General features: G+C 43.8%; 1 protein-coding gene across 7 annotated transcripts in view; it reads right to left on the reverse strand.

The window, feature by feature from the left end:
• CSMD2 (CUB and Sushi multiple domains 2) overlaps positions 1-25,524 on the reverse strand; it is a 769,620-nt gene that overhangs the window by 286,036 nt on the left and 458,060 nt on the right. For 6 of the 7 annotated variants that reach the window (XM_061596301.1, XM_061596302.1, XM_061596304.1 and 3 more), the window contains 2 exons: positions 23,768-23,889; positions 14,731-14,834 (listed from right to left, as the gene is read on the reverse strand). The exons of the other annotated variant lie outside the window; for it this stretch is intronic. In XM_061596301.1, coding sequence (XP_061452285.1) covers positions 14,731-14,834; positions 23,768-23,889 — 226 coding nt within the window. The remainder of the gene's footprint in view (positions 1-14,730; positions 14,835-23,767; positions 23,890-25,524) is intronic. 7 annotated transcript variants of the gene reach the window in all.

The raw sequence follows: 25,524 nt of genomic DNA on the forward strand, positions 1-25,524 counted from the left end.
AGAAATTACCCCATGAAAGTAAAATGCCCATTTGTTGTTCCACCCATTTGCCTCCCCCCGGCATATGGCCCTCAGACGATTGTCCAGAAGGGACAGCAGCCCATCTCTGTTCTATACACTGACTGGCAGGAGCTCTCCAGACTCTCTTTCCCATCAGTACGGCCTTGTCCATTTAAGTGCAGATGCTGTGGATTGAATTTGGACCTGTCAAGGTGTGCTTTACCACAATTTCAGCAGCTGCACTTCTGATGGCAGCAAGGCATACAGCAGGGCCTCTCTATGCTGTCTATCTGACATCCTGTCTTAGTTCATTTAAAAGCTTTAAAGGTGATAATGGACACTTTTGGGATTTGGGTTGGAAACGGACTGGGAGCCAATGAAGATCAAACAATTTTGGAATGACATGTTCTGGAAAAAACAACAGTCCCCTGTCAACACTCTGGCCATAGCATTCTAGACTCTGTCCTTGAAAACACAGACACACATGGTGTTGGACTCACAGTGGAGCATGGAGCCTTTCCTGAGCATGATAATACCCTTGCACATAGGGATGGAGGAGACTTTTTTTTAAAAAAAGCCATAAATAACGATTGGTGGATGGGATGAAATTTGATTCAGTTCTCATTTAAAGGTGAATCTACCAAATTCACACTTTCTGAACAATATGAGAACCAGAACACAACCATCCTTCAAAATCCACACTTCTCTGAATTTTGCGATGCAGTTCCCCATCCAAACTAGGTTCACAAAAATACATATATTAGGGGGGAACGTGCATAAAATGAATAAATGAGTGAAAATAACGTACAAAATGCATTATGTTAGGAGAAATTGCATACAAAAATGTGCTTCGCTTAGTAAGAGAAGTTTGCACTAAAATGCTGAAGAATTTTCATGGGGATTTTTTTTTAAAGTAAATTGCTGCAGAACATAATTTAAGATTGGAAAAATGAGAAACTGAGATAACCAAAATTGACAGATCTTTCTATAACTACTTGCACACCAATGGTAAAAAACAAACAAACAAAAAGTAGAGAGAAAACACCATAAAATAATGGAGATCTGGAAGATGAGAGGACCATCGAAAAAAGTTATGCTGGACAAACTCTTCCTCCTACTTCAAGGTGCACATCTAGGATAATTGGCTGTGCAACATTTGATGGCACTTACGAGTGCCTCTCATCCGAGCCACATGTGGTTCCTTATTTAGCTCAGTTTTCAAACAGCAGGTGCTTTGCTTTGAAAAGCGGTGTGCCATTTTGGGAAGAGGAAGATAAGGGCTCATCCACACGGCAATTTAGTGTGTGTCTGGTGCTATTTGCATCCCCTTGTAATTCACATGGTTCACATGACATTGCAGGCAAGGAGAAGCTATCACACAGTTTTCCCCTTTAAATCTGTATTAACCTAATCCTCTGATAATGCAAAAAGGAAAGGAAAAACCATCTCAGCTGTACTCCACTCCTCTGTGTAGGTGCTTTGCTTTGATTTTTGTTTTTAGTGGGTGGGCTCTCTTATGCCCAATTCCCCATTCCCCCTCTCTGCTGCCTGCAAAAGCTGCCGCAGCCGCAGCCTACTTTGCCTTTCACTCACTCCCCCCTCTAGTCAGTTTCATGTCAATTGCACCCCCCAGCTGGGAGAGGCATGCAATTGAGGAGACACAATGAAACTGACAAAAAAACCCTCCTCTTCTCCATTAGTAATATCCATTCTCCGGAGGAGTAAACATGTAAAATTGGGGGTGGGGCCACAAGGAAACAGCGACACTGAACCTTTCCAGATGAACGCCTACTTGTGTGAATGGAAAACAGCAGATTGGAAGATACCATTCAGCAAGAAGTGTGGACCTTGAAAAGCTATTCCGATGGTAAAAGCAGCTTCTTTAGTACGAAGTTAGGCTCCTGTGTGGATAAGCCCCTAAGAATGTAGAAAGAAGCAGATACGACAAGGAAATATTTTTGTGAGGGGTTAAAAAAACACAGAAGTGTGAGTGTCCATCTACAAATGTGTTTGTGTGAGGACCTCAACTCACTCCAGCTCCTGACTCCCTTATGCCTCCAAAGGGTTTATCCGGAGCTGAAGGCAGTAAGAAGAGTCTGTCTTTAACGTAACAAGACTCACAGGAACGCAGGAAGCTGGTTCACCTAGCTCAGTATTACCTGTAACGACTGTCAGAGGCTCTCCACGGTTTCAGACAGGGAGTCTGTCTCAGCCGTACCTGGGGAAGCCAGGGATTGAGTCTGGAACTTCATAAGAACATAAGAAGACCCTGCTGGATCAGGCCAGTGGCCCATTTACTCCAGCATCCTGTTCTCACAGTGGCCAACCAGGTGCCTGGGGGAAGCCCGCAAGCAGGACCTGAGTGCAAGAACACTCTTCCCTCCTGAGGCTTCCAGCAACTGGTTTTCAGAAACATACTGCCTCTCATACTGCAACCTCCTCCATGCACAGTACACATTCTGCTGCTGAGCTATGGCCCTTCCCCAGGTTCTTTGGATTGTGAGCTCTTATGGGCAGGGACTTGTTTTTGACTTCCTTCCTTAAGTTACATTGCAAAGATCCGGGCACCCCTCTTGTCTCAGAGCAACTGATCATGTTAACAATAGCATGACTATGAGGTTCTCTCTGGTGAGCGCAGGTCGCAAGGTCCGTAGGCAAAAAAACAGTGGTGGCTGGTGGCTCCCTGTCAGTGGGGCAGTGGAATCCGCTCTGGGCTTTAGTCCAAACTTTCAAAGAGCTTTCAGCAATTTGGACAGCTCCTTGAAAGTCTGGACTAAAACCCAGAGTGGATTCCACTGCCCCACTGACATGGAGCCACCACTGATATAAACAGACTTCATTAAGCAGATTTTTTTTGGGGGGGTGTAGGCTAGAGCAGAATGTACTATTTCAGATTAGTGATGAAAAACTCTATTTTTAATGCTCCTCTAGTAAAATGAATAACAACTCCCTGCAAGTGGAAAAGCAGCATACCAAAGAGAAAGGTCCTAGCTCATGCCAGCCTTTTATTTGCTGGGAGGGGTTTTCTGCTTTGCTTTAAAACAGTACATAGGGACTGGTCTCCCTCACCTGCATTCTGAACTGGTATAGCTCATTTTACCACCTTGGGACTACTAACTCATTATGCAGCATGTGCAAATCCAGCCACAGCAACCAACAAAATGGCTCAAGATAACCTGTAAGAGGATATAGCTAAACTATCCTGGATTTCTTTTTAAATAGAGGAAAACAATTATGATTTTATTTAAAAAAAACCCCTCTGAATCTTATTTATGTAAACAAGCTTGTAGCTGATACAAAATATTAAAAGAGAGGCAACAGTCAAAATATGTGTCCAAAGCTAGAGTTAAGAACCTGGGTTTGTTTCATAAGAACATAAGAAGAGCCTGCTGGATCAGGCCAGTGGCCCATCTAGTCCAGCATCCTGTTCTCACAGTGGTCAACCAGGTGCCTGGGGGAAGCCCGCAAGCAGGACCCGAGTGCAAGAACACTCTCCCCTCCTGAGGCTTCCGGCAACTGGTTTTCAGAAGCATGCTGCCTCTGACTAGGGTGGCAGAGCACAGCCATCATGGCTAGTAGCCATTGATAGCCCTGTCCTCCATGAATTTGTCTAATCTTCTTTTAAAGCCATCCAAGCTGGTGGCCATTACTGCATCTTGTGGGAGCAAATTCCATAGTTTAACTATGCGCTGAGTAAAGAAGTACTTCCTTTTGTCTGTCCTGAATCTTCCAACATTCAGCTTCTTTGAATGTCCACGAGTTCTAGTATTATGAGAGAGGGAGAAGAACTTTTCTCTATCCACTTTCTCAATGCCATGCATAATTTTATACACTTCTATCATGTCTCCTCTGACCCGCCTTTTCTCTAAACTAAAAAGCCCCAAATGCTGCAACCTTTCCTCGTAAGGGAGTCGCTCCATCCCCTTGATCATTCTGGTTGCCCTCTTCTGAACCTTTTCCAACTCTAGAATATCCTTTTTGAGATGAGGCGACCAGAACTGTACACAGTATTCCAAATGCGGCCGCACCATAGATTTATACAACGGCATTATGATATCGGCTGTTTTTTTCAATACCTTTCCTAATTATCGCTAGCATGGAATTTGCCTTTTTCACAGCTGCCGCACACTGGGTCGACATTTTCATCGTGCTGTCCACTACAACCCCGAGGTCTCTCTCCTGGTTGGTCACCGCCAGTTCAGACCCCATGAGCGTATATGTGAAATTAAGATTTTTTGCTCCAATATGCATAATTTTACACTTGTTTATATTGAATTGCATTTGCCATTTTTCCGCCCATTCACTCAGTTTGGAGAGGTCTTTTTGGAGCTCTTCGCAATCCCTTTTTGTTTTAACAACCCTGAACAATTTAGTGTCGTCAGCAAACTTGGCCACTTCACTGCTCACTCCTAATTCTAGGTCATTAATGAACAAGTTGAAAAGTACACAGGTCCCAATACCGATCCTTGAGGGACTCCACTTTCTACAGCCCACCATTGGGAGAACTGTCTGTTTATTCCTACTCTCTGCTTTCTGCTTCTTAACCAATCCCTTATCCACAAGAGGACCTCTCCTCTTATTCCATGACTGCTAAGCTTCCTCAGAAGTCTTTGGTGAGGTACCTTGTCAAACGCTTTTTGAAAGTCTAAGTACACTATGTCCACTGGATCACCTCTATCTATATGCTTGTTGACACTCTCAAAGAATTCTAATAGGTTACTGAGACAGGACTTTCCCTTGCAGAAGCCATGCTGGCTCTGCTTCAGCAAGGCTTGTTCTTCTATGTGCTTAGTTAATCTAGCTTTAATAATACTTTCTACCAGTTTTCCAGGGACAGAAGTTAAGCTAACTGGCCTGTAATTTCCGGGATCCCCTCTGGATCCCTTTTTGAAGATTGGCGTTACATTTGCCACTTTCCAGTCCTCAGGCACGGAGGAGGACCCAAGGGACAAGTTACATATTTTAGTTAGCAGATCAGCAATTTCACATTTGAGTTCTTTGAGAACTCTCGGGTGGATGCCATCCGGGCCCGGTGATTTGTCAGTTTTTATATTGTCCATTAAGCCTAGAACTTCCTCTCTCGTTACCACTATTTGTCTCAGTTCCTCAGAATCCCTTCCTGCAAATGTTAGTTCAGGTTCAGGGATCTGCCCTATATTGATTTATTTGCGGTCAAAGACCCATAGTACAAGATAAAATACAAGGTAAAATACATGGGGAAATAATAAAATGCATGGTTAAAATGTCTTGAAGTATGTACATAAGTCAAAGTAGAATAATTAGCAAGCTAGACAAACTACAGCTTTGAAATAGGCATTCGGAAAGCAAAGTTTGATTGCTTAGTTTGGGCTGCATAAATATATTTAGCCACCAATAGCGAAGTCCCTATTTAAACCATTCAGAGGTTGATTCAGCAATCTTACAAAGGGGCTGTTGGAAGGCCATTTGGTGAAGGAGTAAAAGAGTTTAGCTTCTCAGCTTTTGAGCGGCCAACACAAAATTAGCGACTGTAAGGGTCACTGGGTTAAAATTTTTGTAGAAATTACATTAACGCTAGGACTGGCGTCTTACTATTCCAGCCAGCGATATTCCACGATAGTATGGAAAAAGGTGGGTCCTTCACCGTGAAACGTGTTGAATTTGGATCTGGCCCAGGGCTAGAGAACGATGGTGGGCTATTAATTTTGGTAGTTACATTTAGCGGAGGTCAAGGGCATGGAGTGATAATGTGTATTTCTGGATATAGTATACTGGCATTTGAGGTTACCCCAGGAGCTTGGGTTGGTCTAGAAAGAGAATTTGGTTTTATCTCCCGGTTTCTGGTCGGAGAGCCTAGTTCCTCAGGTTGCAGGTAACGCATCTCAAGCTAGGCAGAGCTAGTGGCTGGATTGGCTACTCCCGGAATCGGATCATAGAATTGGGGTCAAGGTAGCTCCCTTCCTTTAACAGAAGTTGAAGGCCTGTTATTATTACTTGATGGTGGGGTATGCGAAGAAAATTGTTTAGTCGTAATTCTAGGGGGAGATTTGTTAATGTTATTTAAAGCTGGAATGAGACATTGGAGGGAATCAACTCTATTTGACTCAGGGTGTTGCTTTATTAAGCTTTGAATGAGCTGGGTCAATCTCTTAATAATCACTTCCTGTTCTATTTTAGGTAAATGATCGTAAGATTTCATGAGGAGAAACTCCCCATGATCTAGGCCTTCCTGCCAGTGGGGCCTAAGGCGGCATTGGACAGGTGAGTTAGTAGAGGTAAGATGTTCCTGATTGTTCTGTCTATTGGAAGAGGGATGGGACCGAGATCTTTCTTCCCTTAGTTGTAGGAGAGAGTGGCTACAAAGTGGAGTCGGTGTAGCCTTATTGACAAAATAGCGTTGAATCCGGATACCATGAGTGATAAAGTCTTCCCTGCATCTGTAAATTCGATCAGCAGTATGTATCGAGTGGAAAGTAAATATGGTTCGTCTTTCAGCAAATGCGAATACAGATGAAATATATGTTTGGTACAATTCTTGCTTGAAATGTCCGGGAGAAGAGATCTAAGGCAGGATTCAAATTGTTGTTTTGTCGATAAAGGAGATCTCTGCTCCGGTGTCGTAGATAAAAGGGTTATTGCTAGTTTGTCTCTCACCAATTGTAAGTTCCAATATGGGGCACTATAATATCTGTCCAGGGGATAATCGGCGTCGGAGGGTTTACTGATATCTGATATCCTGGATCCATTACCTGTCATTTCTGAGCTGAGCTCTATTAAGAAATTGTTTTTCTTCAGAAGGGGGCTTGACTTGTTAAGACGTTGGGGGCTGGTTCTTGAAGACATTTTTATTTTGGAATCATGTATAGGGGTTTGCTGGGTTTTATTAGAAGCGTGCAGAAGTTTGAGTAGAGGTTTGAAATTCATTTTCTTTGTGAGAACAGACTTGAAATTCTTTATGTTCTTCGGTTTCTTCATTTTATTTACTCTCCGGGTAGTCGGACGCGAGGTCTTAGCATTTTTAACTTTCAGTTTCCTCTTCCGTATCGAGGATTCTTGAGTAACTTGAGTAACTGTAATAGGTTCATGGGGTTTTGGTGCTTCCGTCAAGAGAAGTCTCAACGACTTAGTCAGGGTGGTTAATAGGCTATTTGTTTCAGTTATATAAGCTTTTATTAAACTCAATTCTTCGGTTACCGCAATTCCCCAACCTATCGAAGGTAAATTCAATCCTGCCATACTCTGCTGTATTGAAGGTTTGATTGTGGTCTGATTCTCTAAAAGAGCAGTCTTTAAATCTTGTGAATCGTTTATATCGTCTATTATTACTATTTCTGTCAGAATCTCCTCGTCCCTCAGGGTTGGATTGCTGGTAAAACTGCATCCTGGAGTTCTTCAGCAAGGCTTTTAGTATGAATATCCTCCTTAGGCGGATTTATCATTAGTTGATGATCTAGTGACCAGTCGTGAGCGTCTGGCTGATGAAGGTAATCATTTGAATTATTTATTGAAGTATTCGAAGGATGATGAGTAATTGAGTTCGGTGAAAAGAACTGAGTTATCTTGGCTTGTGATGGTCCGGGAGGGGATTTCACTTCCTTCAGGGAAATGCCTAGCTCCTGGCATTTTTTCCTTGTAAAAATCATTATGTAGCCTTAAGATGGACGCCTGTAGCAGCAATCAATTCTCTTGATAGTTAAGTTAAGCACCGATGCGTTTAAATAGTCTTGAACGCTCTGTTGTAAAGAGCTCTACAGTTTACTCCCTCGAATTGTTCATTTGTTCTAAGACTCTGGGACGAAGATAACTCATTTTAATGTCGAGTTTCTTCTGCTCATTTGGCATGCATTCTGTTTGAGAGGACAGCTTGTTATCTTAAATTGTATTTGGCCTTGAGCTTTGTAGTGATATTTACAATGCTGGGAAACACACCGAGTCTTTGGGCTTCATACCATCATTATTATCATAACGCAAGTGGATTTAGGAGACTTGCAATTATAAACTAAAGGAGCTGAGATAAAGAGCTGGGGGAGAAAGCATCTTACCGGAACCGGAACCCCCGCCTAGCTCCCTATATCTTCCACTGTGAAGACAGATGCAAAGAATTCATTTAGCTTCTCTGCAATCTCCTTATCGTTCTTTAGTACACCTTTGACTCCCTTATCATCCAAGGGTCCAATTGCCTCCCTAGATGGTCTCCTGCTTTGAATGTATCTATAGATTTTTTTGTTGCTGGTTTTTATGTTCTTAGCAATGTGCTCCTCAAATTCTTTTTTAGCATCCCTTATTGTCTTCTTGCATTTCTTTTGCCAGAGTTTGTGTTCTTTTTTATTTTCTTCATTTGGACAAGACTTCCATTTTCTGAAGGAAGACTTTTTGCCTCTAAGAGCTTCCTTGACTTTGCTTGTTAACCATGCTGGCATCTTCTTGGCCCTGGCGGTACCTTTTCTGATCTGCGGTATGCACTCCAGTTGAGCTTCTAATATAGTGTTTTTAAACAACTTCCAAGCATTTTCGAGTGATGTGACCCTCTGGACTTTGTTTTTCAGCTTTCTTTTTACCAATCCCCTCATTTTTGTGACGTTTCCTCTTTTGAAGTCAAATGTGACCGTGTTGGATTTTCTTGGCATTTGGCCATTTACATGTATGTTTAATTTAATAGCACTGTGGTCACTGCTCCCAATCGGTTCAACAACACTTACATCTCACACCAGGTCCCGGTCCCCACTGAGGATTAAGTCCAGGGTTGCCGTCCCTCTGGTCGGTTCCATGACCAACTGGTCTAGGGAATAGTCATTTAGAATATCTAGAAACTTTGCTTCTTTGTCATGACTGGAACACATATGCAGCCAGTCTATGTCCGGGTAGTTGAAGTCACCCATTACTACCACATTTCCTAGTTTCATCGAAGAGACTTGCCACACAACCCCAGAGTTTCTGAAGTAGTAACAGTAAGGAGTGTAGGAAATGAAATGATTTGCCCCTTTCTGTTCCTTTATTATGTCAGACGTTTGCTCTGCTGAGATATCTGGTCTTAGCTATGAGAATGTCTAAAATTAATTCTGGAATTGGAATATCTGTAATTTGCCACCACTTTCAGTTCCTTCAGTTAATTTGCATGCCACCCCCATCCTGGCCACCTTACATTATCAATGTTCACATGCACACTGAAAAGCAATCTTGATGGATCCATATGTATGATGATATTTATGTTTTATTGAAATGAACATACACTCAAGTGCATTGGTAAGACACCAGATAATTGGTATGATTGTATACAGCAGAAGTAGCCTGCGTGTTGTCCTCCAGATGCTTCTGGGATACAGCTCCCATCACACCTGACCATAGATCATGCTGACGGCTACCCTTGGCATATAGAGTTGATCAGGATTTTATTTATTCATTTATTTGAAGCATTTTTATTTTCAGCTGAAAAAGGCTCCAAGAGCAGCGTGTAAATATCAGTGATAAAGAGAATCCCTGTCCTTTAGGCTTGAAATCTGAATGACATGACACAAAAGGAAAAAGGATTGGAAGGAGGGGGAAATGTTCTAGGTGTTTGTAATGACCGGCTGGAATGGCAAGATTTGGACAGAAGGAGCCTAACATTGCTGGTCCTTCAGTAGAGTTGATGGCAAGGCCCTGCAGTCCCATCTCTCTTCCTCTCCTATAGCCTGATGGAATGGTTGTGCTAGATGACAGCTGAGGGAGGAGCCTGATGATGGAGCCAGTCTTTTAGTAGATTTTTGCATGGTGTTTTTGTCTATGCACTGGAGCAGGAAAACAAGGCAGAAAACAAGCCTTGATGCAATCATATGATGCAATACCTATGGACCCATAAATATTGCTATTTTTTTGCAGTGTTTTTAAAATGTGCACACAGCAATGCACATTGGGAATGTAGGAGAGAGAGAAGACATGAAGCAGCCAAAAACAGTGATAAATCTTGCATATATAATGCTGTGCATAAAATTCAGTTGTTTTTTAAAAGAATGATGGAGGCTCTTAATGCATCAAACAAAAATGTGGACATGAAGAATTCCCTACAAGAGTGTCCATGTACTTTCAGAGAACAACAATGCCCTTACAGGATTATCCCAATTTGTCCCCATTTTTTTTTATGGTGTGAACCATAGAAAACCATCATTGGGTCTTTGCCATCATTTGGTTTACAGGGCCAACACTTTCCCCACAGCTAAAAAAGGGAGACTCGACTGGGCAACAACTTCTTAACGTGAGCACACTGGTGTTTTAAGGAAACAGTTGCAGTACTGGAAACACAAACAATTGTCTCATTAAGTGTGGGTCCAACCATTCCCATTCCCCGTGATAATAACTGTTTCTGGGAATTTTGCAGAATACATTTGGTTCCCATGAAAAATAGTGTGTTACAAAAATGCACTGCCTTTTTAAATTTTTTACTTGTTTTACTCTTTTTCTGGTAAATTCCCAGTTTTAAATCATGGAAACGTGAAATAAGCCCCATTTTAATTGACAACAAAAATCTGCTCAAAGAAAGGGCAAAATTTTGCACTGGAAGCCATAGGTCCATGAGGCTGAACATACTGTCAGTAATTCTACTCACTTACAAATTGCCACTTACAGAGCAATCATGACTATAGAAAGCTGGCACAAGTAACACCAGAGCAGGTTGCCCCTATTCAAAACTCCATTCAAGAGGAATTATAACTCACACCACACTTTTTGCTGGCTAAGTTCCACCAGATTGCTAGGTCATGTGACTATAGGCATAAGTCTCTCCTTGCCCTGTCCTGCCTCTCCCACATCCCCAGAATGCCCCTTTTGGGGACTTAGCAGCTAAGCCAGGATGACAGACTTATGCTAGCGTATGTCTGGCTCAGCTGGGGTGAGGGATGTATGCCAGTGGAGCCCCAGCTCAGCCAGGAAACCCCAAAATTTGCTGAATCCAAACTCTCTCATCTTGGTGGATTGCTGGTTTGGATTGTGCTGTCAGTCCCATTAAGTTCGGTGGGGCTTACACACACATAGGTAGGTACAGGACTATAGCCAAAGTCTGCTGCAAGGCTATGCACTAAAGTTCATATGTTGTGGAACTGAAGAAGTCTATCACGTGGACTTGCAAGCTTGGCACATAAGAACATAAGAGGAGCCCAGCTGGCTCTGACCAGTCTAGTCCAACATCCAGTTTCCCAGACTGGCCAACGAGATGCCTCCGGGAAACCTGTAAGCAGAACAGGATTGCAACATCCCTCTCCCCTTATTGTTCCCCAGAAACCCATGCAAAAGCATGGTGGTGCCCCTGATCCTGGAGGGAGCATGTAGCTGTCATGCTAGTAGCTTTATCCCCCATGAATTTGTCTAACCCTCTTTATAGCAACAAACCCCAAGTCATCTAGCTGCTGTCCAAGAAGTGCTTCCTTTTATTCATCCTGAATCATCCACTGCACTGGATGGTCCCAGATTGTAGTGTTATGTAGGAGAAAAAAGTATGTAACTATTCACTTTCTATACACCATGCACAAGTCTCAAACTGCAAACAGATCTCCCCTCCCCCCCCCGGCTTATCTCCTTTTTTGCTAATCAAATGAGCTCCAAATGTTGCAGCCTTTTCTTGTTGGGCAGTTGTTCCAGGCTCCTGATTCTTCAGAATGTAAGAGCCTGGCTGCTGGATCAGGGCAAAGTCCCATCTAGTTTCCAATTATTAAAGCAGCCAAACAGATGTCTATGGGAAGCCCACAAGCAGGATCTGAGTGCAACAGCACCTCTCTCCACTTGCGATTGTCAGCAGCTGGTGTTCAGACGCATAACCACCTCCAACTCTGAAAGGAATACATGGCCATTATACCTAGCAGCCTTATCCTCCTTGAATTTGCCAACCCCGTTAAAGCTATCCAAACTGGTGGCCAACTCTACATCTTGCAGTACTTGTGGCTGCCCATTTCTGCACCTCTTCCAGCTCTACAATATCTGACGGGCAATTCAATGCAGGAAACCTGTCATTTCCTTTCAAGTACCATGTTCATCCTAGCCATTCAGTACGTTTGGCTAAATCATCTCTGTTTGCACAGTGTGTTTTGGTATCTCCAAGTTATGGCAGAATCACTTCATGTGTCCAAGTTGAATTCCTGTTGATCTCAACAGGGATTTTGCCAAACAGAGTATTCTTCTCTCAGAAGAAGGAAATCTCTCCCAGACACTGAGTGCCTCATCTCCATGCCTCTCTCAATGCATAATTCATCTGTGCATCCATCTTCAAGTGAAGACCAAGTCCAGTTACTACTTTGTGCCGAAAGGGAAATCGGTAATGGCATTAGCCTCCCCCATAATTCAGTTTTGGCACAATCTAATGCACTTGTTTTTTCCAGGCAGTTAGTGTAATGTGGTTTGAACGATCACTTACTAAATGCATTTCTAGCCTCAAGGTCATCCTGAGCTTCTGTTTAGCAGAAGGGAACTCAAGAATGTTATGGGGTTACCTTCGTTCCTTGACAATCGCTCCGACTTCTCCAAAAGCACCAAGAGGAGTTCAAGGAGGCTGCTAGGGACATAAACACTCTGCCAAGGCTTATTTGATTTCTATTCTCTGCTCAAGTCTAGAAAGCTCTTTAAGCTGTCTGTTGTTCCAGTTTTGTTGTATTTATTAGAGTTTTCATACTTTAGGACTTGAATTGCTTTTACTGCTTAGTATTATGCTAAGCCACATAGATCAAGGATGAAACAGGATACAAATAACAAATGCAAAACTATTGATAAGCAATATGCAATTTGGAGCTGGGGAAAACTCATTACAGCTCCAAATTATGGCCAACTTACATTTTGGGGAAAAATGCCCTGCATTTCATTTGACAAGATTGTGTCCATGTTTCTTCTTGCCCCCCAGAAGAGGCTATCGGTTCCCACTAGCCACAATGCCTATGTTCTACCTCTATTGTTGGGCAGTGTGCCTCTGATTACAAGTTCTGGAAACCACTGCTGTGCTCTGGTCCTGCTTGCAGGCTTCCCATTGGGGTATCTGGTCAGCCATTGTGAGAACAGAATGCTGGACTAGATGGGATTTTGGCTTGATCCAGCAGGGCTCTTATGTTCTCATGGCAGCCAATGAATCTGAAGGGAACGAGAAAATGCTGACTTGAATACATCACACCATACTGGATGCAGACTGGTCAACAGCGCTCTTGCAAATCTACGTGACATTCAGTTTGGAAGCAAGACCCAAGAATGTTGGGTACTGTCCCATCTACTGAGTTTCTTTTCCCAGAAAGGTCTTCGTTGCAGAATGTCCATGTCAACTTATCTGTAGCTGCCACCACGAGTTATCTATTTATTTATTTATTGCATTTGTATACCGCCCCATAGCCAAAGCTCTCTGGGAGGTTTACAATAATTAAAACAGAAAAACAAATATACAAATCTAAAAAACACGTATTTAAAAGCCAATTAAAACACATGCTAAAATGCCTGGGAGAAGAGGAAAGGCTTGATAACAAAGATAACTGTGTTGGCGCCAGGCGCACCTCGTCATACAGATCATTCCATAATTTGGGGGCCACCACTGAGAAGGCCCTCTCCCTTGTTGTCTCAAAACTCTCCTGCCCTTCCACCAAATCCTACAGTGTATTTGCCAGCGCAGCAGTTACCTCAGCTATATGCCCCTCAGCCCTTATATAGCCAGCCAATCACTGCACTCTGCAGGTCAAGATCTCTGGCAGGCACCATCTTACCAGGAGGTCCATTCTGCACAATATAGGAATTGGGCCTTTGTACATGTGGCCACTGTAGACCCATGAGGCTCACACTCGCAGAGGCTATATCTGACTGACTACAAAGGAAGAGGAAGGGAGGAAGTAAAGCCTGAGAAAAAAACAAACAAGTAATTACTAAAGAAGGGATCAGTGAGGGAAGAATAGTTGCCTTTCTGTGTATCACCCCCCCCCCCACACACACTGGTTCGGGTTACTTGTTACAAATGTTGGTGCTTTACTCCCAACACTGTGTTTATGGCAGCCACCATTTTTCCCGTTCTTCTTGGTTCTCTTAGAGTACATGACTATGGAAACCGCTCTGCCTTTTTTCTCCAAGGCAACCATTCGTAACACTGTGTATGCGCCACATCACATATATGAAGAGAACATTGAGCCCAGTGGGAAGCGCCGTAGTTCAGAGGCAGAGCATCTGCTCTGCATGCAGAAAGTCCCAGGTTCAGTTACTGGCATCTTCAAATAGGGCTGGGCATGTCCCCTGTCTGAACCCCTAGAAAGCCACTGCCTATCAGTGTAGACAATATTGAGCCAGATGGCCCTATGGTTTGACTGTGTGCAAGGCGATTTCCTGCATTCCAATATACTGGAAAGTAAAAGATGAGACAGAAGAGGCAGCTACCCTGACTCAATTGTGTGGGTCTCTGGACGGAGCTATGGCATCTCATTCAGGAGTTTGAGTGGTTACAGTGCTGGGACACTGAGGCAGGAGAAGGGGGTATTAACTGTCATTTCCATAAGGCCCAGCAAAAGGAGAGAAAAAAACTCCCTGCTGGAGGGACAAGCTCTTCAATCTAGGTCCACTATCACTCACTACCTGCCCAAGAACCTTGCCACAAGTCTATGATCCCAGCAAACTTCTCCCGAATAGAGTGACCATTCCAATAACACTCAGTTCCTTCTCTCTGCAAGGCCACCCCAACAAATTATTCAGCATAGTATGGGCCTCCAGTGATGAAGAAATGCACAATCCAGCAAAACCAACCCAAAGCCACATGAAGAAAAGTCTACTTACACGTAGAGCACACTCTTCTGGTCTCCGACCTGACCTCCGTCCCCCACGGTTAATGTGTCATAACCTCTCTCCAAGTCAAATTCTTGAAAGTCAATTTTGATGACCTACCAAAAACACATGGTGTTAGAATGACTGGCTGAAATGTCAGGGAGAAACCAGGTTAAAAGAAGGAACAGACCCAACAAAGTGATGCTAATGTGGAGTAGTGACTAGAGTTCTGAGCTTGGATGCAACAAACCAAAGTTCATATCCCCACTGAGCCATAAAGCAAACTGAGTGGGCCTTGGAAAGCAGCAATCTCTAAGTCTGTCCCACTCCTTAAGGTTGTTGTGACACTGAACATACGGGACCATGTCTTGTACAGTGCTATTCAGGTGTTGTAGTGAATACTCAGGGAGCCAATTTAATTAATTCCCTCCTAACTGTATTCAAGCTCTGCAGGCTATCTAAATCAGCCATATTGCTTGCAAATATGTCAAGAGTGCCAACATGGTGTAGTTAGAGAATTGGACTAAGACCGGGTAGACACTGGTTCAAATTCCTGGTCAGTCATGAAAGTCACTGAGTAACCATGGGAGTCAGCCTAACCTATCTCTCAGGGTTGCTGTGAGGATATATGCTGCCCTGATCTCTTTGAAGAAAGAGTGAAGTCACTCCCTTTACTAGCAACCTCAGTGCTTGAGGCCAACAGAAAAGGAAGTCAAAAGAGGGCTACTGCAAAACTGGATTGCACAGCCAGGGGGGAAAATGTTTTAAAAGGAGAAAGCCCCGCCCCCTAATACAGTCCAATGAGCTCTGAGCACACTCAATGGCCACTTAATAATATTGAACCCAAACAAGGGGATTCTGGCAGCTGGGGTCAGGCGCCTTACTCTCTGCACCATCTGGGCAGCTCTTAGACAGAGAGAAACACTGGTCGAACTCTTACTGCTCAGCATTACCACCTGGAGAGTGGCTGAGCAGTTACACTGTGTAATGCAACCCGAGTCCAGCAGTGGCCATGGGACTGAATCAGAGGCTACAAGTGCCACGATTTGCTTCCTGGCTCTGAGCCTGATGCTGATGATCAGGGGACCACTGGACCTGAGGCTGGCTGGCAGGAGCCTATTGAACTGGCTCCCACAACACCAGGGACTTTAGAACCAGAGCCAGGACCCTTGGGGGCACCGTGATCCAGGCCTGAGGAACTGAGTGCCTTCCATAGTTCCTTGCCAGTCCAATGGTGCAGGAAGAGCATGCTAAGACGGAGGCCATGGAGCACAGGAGAAATGCTTACCTTAATGCCAGCGGGTTGGTCCTTTAAGGGGCTCTACAAGGGGGAAGAATGTGATGAGCCCTTTGGGGTGTTTCTGGGGTGGAGTGGTCAGGAGCAGGAAGAGATAGAAAGGGACCCAGGGGAGGGGCCCAGTGGCTTGCAACAGAGGGGTGCTGAAGCAGGCGGCTTCCACACTTTTGCCAGTGGCAGCTCCACCCCCATAGCTCCAGTTACAATGGAATAAATGTTGTCTGACCAGGAGCCAGCCCCTTTCCTTCCCCCCCACCCCTCTTTGCCTGAGCCGCTGCTGCCATGTGTACTTCCTCTAGAGGAGGGGGAATCAGGTTCAACCTGAGTCGCTGTCTGAGACAGATCTTGATGAAGTGCCAACACCCTCGCCCAGGACACACCGACAGATGTGCAGGTATGCACAGATAGCCCCAGCTTTTCAATGTAAGAGCTCACACAGTCCCATTCAGTGAAACTTTTCCCACACAAGTAGAAAGAGCCCAACCCAAACCTACTTATATACTTTCAAAGGGTGTGCCTAATCGCTACAACTTCTTAGCTTTGAATAGTCATGCCTAGATATGCTGTGTAGAGATGCAAAATCCTGTATAATCTGTAAACTGATCTATGAAACGCTCTAAGCTGAAATTCCACATTAAACATAACAGAGCAAAATACACCGGTGAGTCTCAATCTGAATCCAGTGGAGTTGGCCAGGACACAGAGCCTAGGAGAGGTGGGTTGGAGGCAGAGGCTCAAATAGGCTGAATTAGCATCTAACCCTTGTTGGAGCAAGTTGCTCATCAGGAGCTCTCCTCGGTGCTGAAACAACTGACCTACCTTGATCCATGGATTCCTCTGCAAGGCTGGACCAACACCCAGTTGGCCTTTTATAACTGCTGCACAAGACTTTGTTCCCCTGTCTGACCAACTTGTCAAATGAAGCAGCTGTGTTGCCCATTCCTGGGCCCTTGTCCCATTTTGAAAGCCGACCTTCATTACACCCAACCTCTGGCTCCTCAAAACATTGATTTAAAGAAGGGGAGAAAGAAATAATGCCTTTATAAGTGACAGGCATGTGTCTATGTCTTTTTGGAAGTGAAGTCTACTGAAGGCTCACCAAGGGGCACTCTGTCCTACTGATTTCTTCAAGGAATCTCACTGTGTTTATTTCAATATGTATCATATAAGACACTGACTACTATAGCCTTCCCCAACCTGGTGCCCTCCAGATGCTGCTGGATTCCAACTCCTATCAGCCACTGACCAGCATGGCCAATGGTCTGGGATAACGACCATTATCCTTAGGCTCCTTTGGGAGGTAGAGCGGGATATAAATTGGATGGATGGATGGATGGATGGGAATTGTAATCCAAAGCATCTTCAGGGCACCAGGTTGGGGAAATCTAGTCAGCTTTTTTCTTTTGGACCTTATTCAGGGCCAGCGAATGCTCTGGTAGCACCTGAGACTTCAGCATGGCTGAAACCCAATGGCTGTGGACCTGGATCAGTCCCTCGGATGGCAGATTCCAATAAACATAAGCAGCATAATTTATTTATTTATTTATAATAAGCTGTGTAACAACATAATAAGCAGCATACTACTGAATGTATGATGTAAATGTCTATGTACTCCACTGTTTCCCTCTAATGATAACCATTAAATATATATATTGGGGGGCTGGGGGTGAGAAGCCTTCTGGGAAACAACAGAAGTGATATCCACGTGCTGCTGCTGGAGTGTTGGCTCATTCTGTTCCTTATTGTGTCCTCATGTCTTCCCAGTTGAACAGCTATATACCACATCAGAAAACACAATCCTCTAAAACAGTTTACTCTGGGGACCCAGGTTAAGGTTTAGCACCAGCAATTCTGAAAGATGCTTGAAAGTTCCACAGTTCTGCCAGAAATGTCAGCCCAAATTCAGACGGGGAGGCTCCAGGCCTCTTGAGCTGATGTGCCCTTCTGGGGAGTTCCTTGGGGTTTCAGAGAGGAGGAAGATGATCAGAAAACTGCCTCCACAAAAGAGGCTCAAGATCTCCAGGTTTGTTAGTTTCTTACATAAATTTGGACCAAAAACCCCCCCTCTGCTTTGCCAAAAGGGCAACTTTCAATGCGGAAATCAAATCAAAAACTTCAGCCTCACCCAAGTAATTATGTATACATGCAAAATGATAAACAAATATAATGCAGCATATCTAACTAAAGCACACCCACTCTTTAACCTCAGACACCAAATGAAAGTCTTACACTATTTTCAAAGGGAAGATTTTGTGATTGTTGTAGAAGAGGAAAGAGTATGATATCATGATTCTATTTCAGAATCAAGCCTATTTCAAAGACGGTGGAAGCCTTTTTCATGTGTTCAGTCCACATGGGTACCACACAGACACGTGTGTGAGAGAGGGGGGAGAGAAAGAGAGAGAGAGAGAGAAGTAGCAACTGATAGGGTGGCACAGAGTGGAGTTCTGTTGTTCTCCTGGCTTCCCAACATTGTGGGTTGCTGCAGCCAACTGAGAGGGATGTGGCAGCTTCAAGGCACTGTGCCAAGCTCTCCACACCTCACATGTCCCCCTCCCTTGTCTATGGCGGTGACCAGCAGTGTTGGGAAGCTGGGAGAGTAACAGAGTCCCACCTGTGCCATCTCACTGCTGCTACTCTCTCTCTCTCTCTGTGTGTGTAGGTGGGGTTTGTGGGATCACACTGGCTGTCCAAGCACTTGGCATGCCAGGCATGCTACTCATCAGACGTGCGTTCAGCACTCAGTGTAAAAGGCTCCTATTGAGTGAAACCCCCTTCACACTGATGCCAAATGTGTGGATGCGGCTGTCACTCATGCCAACTTACAGGAAGTACGGCTAGCGGGGACAATTGTTGCATGGTTTTTAATATATATATATATTAGCACAGTTGATACTTGGGTGGAGGTGGAGGAGAAGAAGAAGAAAGGAAGAAGAGAGCAAGGGATGAAAGCAAAGGCAACATCATGGCCTGACTCTTCCTCCCTCATCTCCTCCACGGGAAAGCTTCACATTCCACACCTTTTATTGTAGTATTTAAACATTGTAAACTGTCTGGGTTCCTTGGAAGAAAGGCGGCATATAAATGCAACAAATGAATGAATGAATAAAAATAATCTCTCTACTGTTCTTACGTTTTTGGTATCTACATGGATGAAACATCTTCTTAATATGAACAGGGCTCTGTCAAATTCCTTTCCCTATTCCTCCCTGCCCCTCGACACACAAGTCGTATAAAATCTAAGGTATTCACTTCCTCCAGTTATGAACCTGTGCTAAAAATATTATTAAAAACTGCAATGACGCAATAATGTAATTAATACAAAGAACAATGGGTCGTTAAGTGACACACATCATTAGTTAAAACAGCCTTTCCAGTAAACTGTGTTTTAACAAGTCTGACCCTAATTAAATAGCTAATTACATTTTAGTACACGGTAGACCATAACCTTGTTGCAGAGAAACAAGCTTCTGGAGTCCAAGAATTATTTATGCATCCTTTCCATCCTCCATCCCCCTTCCTTGCCCTAGTTTTGCTTTTATTTAAAGATTGAAAAAAATATTTAATGAGTCATTAAGTAACAAGAAACCTCCTGGCAAATATAGATAAATAGATGACATAAAATCCACTTTTTCAAAATTCACAGAAAACAGTAGGAAAAAAAACATGGAATGCAGTGAGATCCGCAGAGAGATTTTCAGGGAGGGCAACTATTAACAAGACCGACTGTTAAGCCTTGTAAGTAGCCATGATGGGCCACTTTATTTTAGACTGGCTGGCTGGCTACTGACAAAACAGTAGCTAATCTATCAGATCTGATTGTGAGTGCAGGTGTCCATGAACTTGCACATGCACACGGTAGATATTCCATCTCCAGGAAATTCCATCTCCAGGAATATTCCAATAAACCACAATCTTCCAGGGCAGAGATGATTAATATGTAGCCTTGCAGATATTGCTGAACTCTAGCTCCCATCAGCCTCAGCCAGTATGGCTAATGGTCAGGGATGATAGGAACTGGAATCCAGCGACACCTTGAAGGCCACAAGTTCCCCGCACCTCCTTAAGGGCCACATAATTTGCTAGCCTATGGATACATGATGCACCTTACATGAAGTCAGACTGCTCGGTCAATGGCTCTCCCAAGGCCTCAGGTAGAAAACGGACTCTATCAGCACTTGCTACCTGGGGTTCATTTACCTAGACGTGTTTGGGATTTAATCTGGCACCTTCTGTATACAACAGTGTAGTCCTACCACTCAGTTATGGCTAGGCTTGTAAGGCTCTGTCAGTTCTGATTCCCTCAGTTTCTCATTTTCCCAATCTTAAATTTGGTTCTCCACATTTCTGCAGCAATCTGTAAAAAGATCCTCCTGAAATTCCATCAGCATGTCAGTGAGAGTTTCTACCAATAAACACAGTTTTGTATGCAGCTTTGACTGATGCACAGTTTTGCAAGCAATCTTCCCCAATATAATGCATTTTTGTATGTCATTTCTCCTAATATATTCATTGTTTATGTGCAATTTCCCCAAATATATGCATCTTTTGTAAACACTGATTGATTGGAGAACTGCATCACAAAATTCTGATAAGTATGAATTCAGAAGGATGGCTGCATTTTGGTTCATGTGTTGTTTCACAAAGTGCACATTCGGTAGATTCACCTTTAAATGAGAACTGAATCAAGTTTCTCACACCCCAATCTTTAATTATGGCCAGCACATATACTGTCTTGAGGCATGTTTCTGTGCGTGAATGAAAGAGAGAGGGGCATTCTCTCTCTCTCTCTCTCTCTCGTCTGGTAATGTCACCTGTCAGAAGAAATGTCTAGGGTCTCCAGTTACCCACATATTGGTGATTTCTCTCTGTCACTGTCCCCTGCCCCTTTCAATACACCCAATTTGCTTTCCTGGCATGCAGTAACATCTTTCCGCTGGATGTTTCTGCAATCTCTGCAGATTCTGGAGACCAGTCAAATGCTAAAAGGAATTGATTTGTTTTCTATCTTCTTCTCTTTGCCCCCCCCTTTCTCTTCCCCCACATGTCGGAGAAGAGAAGCCCATGGGACTGTAAGGGACATTCTCAGCTATTTAAAGTCCAGGGAAGACATCGGACTTCAGCCATGGAACACCTTCTCACTCTAATAGCAACAAGCTGAGCGGTAACAAGTAAGCACAGCTGCACTTTTTCAAAATCCATCAACACAGGTTTTGGGCGATCATGTAATTCCCAGGAAAAAGGACATGGACGGTTAGGCAGGGGCCTTGGAATGCATGGAGGGAGCAGTTTCCTGTGCTGGCTGCCAGGTGTCCGGACAGCCAAAGGGTCCCAGCAAAAGAGTACTGCATTTTCTCCTTATGATCCTTCAAGTTCATTTTAGGGGCACAGCAGTCCCTCATCTCACATCTCATGTTAGACCAGAGATGAGGAACCTGCAGACCTATGAATGTTGTTGGACTCCAACGCCCATCAGCCCCAGGCCACACGTTAATGGTTAATGATTAATGATTATTGGAGTTTCAGTCCAGCAACATCTGGACAGCCAACACAACTTCCCCAACCCGTGTTAGATGTATGAGAGATATCAATGAAGAGGGCCTTCTCCTCCAACTGCCTGGCCCAAGCGTCCCTTGGGGACTTCTCTCTTGGACTAACAGCAGCCAGCCCGCCAGCCACTCTGCACAAGAGAAGAGCTCTACCCTTGGCTTATTTTGACAGGTATCCAGTTTGGCTATCCCTCATCATTAGCTCTTTCCATTTTATTCTCCTCCCCTTTCCTCTTTAGTGTGTTATGATTTCACCTTTAGATTATAAACCTGAGGGCCTCTGTAGTTTTTCCATTTCTGCACAATGCCTAGGAATTTTAGGTGTGTTATAAATAAAGAAACAAGGACCAATGGAAGTAGAAATATCCCTAAAACCTGTGGGTGGCCAGTGCAGGCTGGGGTAGGTTGCAAAGGGGGGGCTGTAAAGGTTGTGTCTTTCTCCCTTGAAAATTGGATCTCTCTTTCTTGCGCGCGTGTGCGCGCGCGCACACACACACACAGATTGATTGTGGTGGCTGGTGCTTTTGTGCTGTGGACAGCTTTTTGGAAGTTCAGACTAAAACCAGGAGCAGATTCCACAGTCCCACTGACATGGAGCCACCAGCCACCACTGACTGATAGGAATGTAAGGAGGCAGCAATTTGAGTCCCATCCTGGATTCATTGTAATCATTGTGCTGTTTCCCTTCTGCTATAGTTTGGCTTTTGCTAAACTTTACATTATTCATTTCACTATCTGCCATAGCCCAATTACATAATTAATTAGAAAATAATTATTTACGGAACATTGTGGACTTAAACAAACCACAATATCGAATACCACTCATATTCGCTTGTGTGATTTTCATTCCTTATCTTGCATGGATATGCGAATTGTGGGAATTTCTGTTTCTGATGGCATTCTGACATCTGACACTGAAATATGGCCCTTCCACTGATCAAATATTTATTTTGCACTGGATACTGTGGAGGCAATACTGTCATGGCTGCATAAACTCTGTGTTAATCTGCAACCTGTGTCAATTTGTATATGTTGCACCCTATATTCTGCAACATGTACACAATTTAATCTCTTTTTGCTAGTCATGGGCAAGGGAGGGGCCATCTCCATCAAGGTTCTCCTTCAACTGTCATCTATAGCAGCCATTCCAGATTATTTTTCAGGATGCATGAAACCCTTCTGAGAAATGTTAGTCTTACAAAAAAACCTCTTGAAATTCTTCAAAATGTTTTGTGTGATCAGAGACATCCAAATACACCTCAAAAATCTGCTCCAGGAGAAATGTAGTGATCAGATCACTATAACAATGGTAAGCAGAAGCCTTCTGAGATATTTTGGCATCTAAGGAATCTAGGGTCTTGCTTATACACGCACCCTTCTTCCAACAGGCTATTAGTGACCTCCTCTCTGGTTGACCAGCAAGTTCTATAAGTACACCCAGGATGAATTTATTCACTTATGTAGCTTTTCCTTACATTTATATCACACCTTTCTTCCATCATGGAACCCAAGGCAGCATATGTGTGGTTTGCATGAGGTCTTTTCTCTAGGCATTGACCAGACCCAGACCTGCTTAGATTCAGTGAGTTGGTGACCTCATCATCAGGCCATATTCTGGGACCAAAGGCTGAATGCAAGGAATATGTTTGGACAGCCAAACAGATTCCCTGTACCTTGTTGCATCTCACCTCCCTGTTGCCAGTTGAAGCCCTGCTTGACCCTGTGCCCATCATCTCTACATCACATTTTAAAACAACAACAACCCTTTACTTGGTTGAATTACCTTCATCAACATGGTGCCCTCCAAATGTTTGGACTACAACCTCCCTGCCAAGCACCAGCCAGCGTGGCCATTTTGGATTTCAGCCCTCATCAGTTCCTGCCATGTTTTGCTGTGGCTGATGAGAGTTGTAGTCCAAAACATCTGCAGGCACCAAGTTGGGAATAGCAGGATTAACTGGCTTGACCCATTGTTGATCCTCTAGCTACGTCTTAGCTGTTTAGTTTGGAACATAATTGCCTTGTCCTGAGCTCTACTTGGGTATTCCTCTGACCTGGTACCAATGTAACTTTCTGCCCCTTTCTAAGCTTGCTGCCATAGTCATGGGCTCAACTTTGCAAATACCACCTTCCCCCCACTGCTCAGACTCCCCAACAGAGGGCATACATTCAGTCCCCCCAGCAATGCATCCATAAGACCTACCTTGGCTGGATTGACTGCTGTGATCACCCACACGCAGTAGGCATTGTTATCATACTGGACAGGATAGTTTGGAGATGTGATAATGCCGCTGGGGCCTCGGAGGTATGTATCACACATCCTAGCTGTGGGGCAGGGAAAACAAAAAAGGAAAACAAAAAGCAAGGAGCATAAGTGGAGGGAACATTTAACCTCGGGGTGGCCCTTTATAAAGGGACCAGAAATGCACAGGCAAGGAATTAAGTGCAATATATTTTCTGCCATCTATTTCCCACCTCATCCCACTTCTCTGTTTTCCATCAACCAAGTCACAGAATCACAAAAGCAACAGGCTGGAATGCACTTGAAGATCATCTAGTCCCTGTACACACAATGCAAGTCCCACCAAGCCATATCAATCCCACTAAGTATATATGGAGGCACCCAGGGACTCAGCAGATCTGCTTTTGCTGCCAGCCTGTGACTCTGTACATAGGATGGGATGATCAAGCACCTGGTAGACTCCAAGACAAAGGTGGTGGACTGTGTTCTCAGTTTATTGCAGCCTTCACCAACCTGGCACTCTCCAGATGTTTTGGACTACAACTCTCTTCAGCCCTAGCCAGCTCAGTGTGTAGGCCTAGGCTAGTCTGAACAGGTTGTCCTAAGGGTAGGGCCATGCAGTGCAATCATATAAACAAAGGAGGAGAGGAGGAGGAAGGGGAAAAGAGAGGCCCAGTTCAAGGAATATTTACTCAAGGAAACTAAATCAAAAACAAAACAGCCCCCTCCCTAATTCAAAATCAATAAACCAAAACTGTACTTATAGAAAAGTTTATAGAGCTGAGTATTTTCCTCTTTTGCCTCCCCTCCTTCAAAAATCTAGCTTGCAGTCTCATACCCACTTACCCAGGAATAAGCCCCATTGGACTTAATTGGGTTTACTTCTGAGTAGACATGTATAGGACTGGACTGTACATTTTGGTTGTTTTTTACAAATCAAATCCACTTTTTTGAAAATATTCAAATGTTGGTGTTTAAGGCTTGAATTATACAAAACAGACAAAATACACTTTAAAGTCTTGTGACAGAATTTTGAGGCAACAACATTATAAATTAATAATTCTTTGCAACTGAGCTACAACCTCTAACTCCATAACCATGAGGGCTAGAAACACAGAAATGTCTCGTTCATACAGGAATAAAAACTAAAATCAATGACTGGATTTAAGGGACTTGTACAAGACTGTGCACAAAACTCTGCACTCATGAAATTGATGAGGTCAGGCACAGAAATCTCAATGTGCAATCAATTTCTTAAAAAGAAGAAGAAGAAGTAGAGGGGAGCAGAGGCCCAGACCTGGTGGCTAAGTAAACTATTAGCAACACTATTAAATTTGCTTGGCAGTGCGGCTTCCTGATAGCAAGCGAGGTAGGCTGTGACTTCCTTCACCCACGCTCAGCCTGGAGGCCTAATCATATCCCAACACTGTAAATATTTAATAGAAGGTAGTCAAATTAAGTCTGATTTTCCCACAGATTCTGGGATGGTGGAAAGTCTTTTTGAAGACCATTTTGAATAAAACGGAGAAGGACAAGGCTTAAGTAGAACAGACGGACACATTTAAACGAGGAGGATTCCCTCTCTGGGGTTCATGGGGAAAACCCATTAGCTAAGATGCCAGGATCAAAGTTCATTTTTCAGATTGGGATTCAGGTTCATGAAAGGAACCGTTTTATAGCTGAAGATGCGGGGTTCTGAACACAGGCTTGGGAGGCAA

The sequence above is a fragment of the Rhineura floridana genome, chromosome 15 (assembly GCF_030035675.1).
Source record: "Rhineura floridana isolate rRhiFlo1 chromosome 15, rRhiFlo1.hap2, whole genome shotgun sequence".
Lineage (NCBI taxonomy): Eukaryota > Metazoa > Chordata > Lepidosauria > Squamata > Rhineuridae > Rhineura > Rhineura floridana.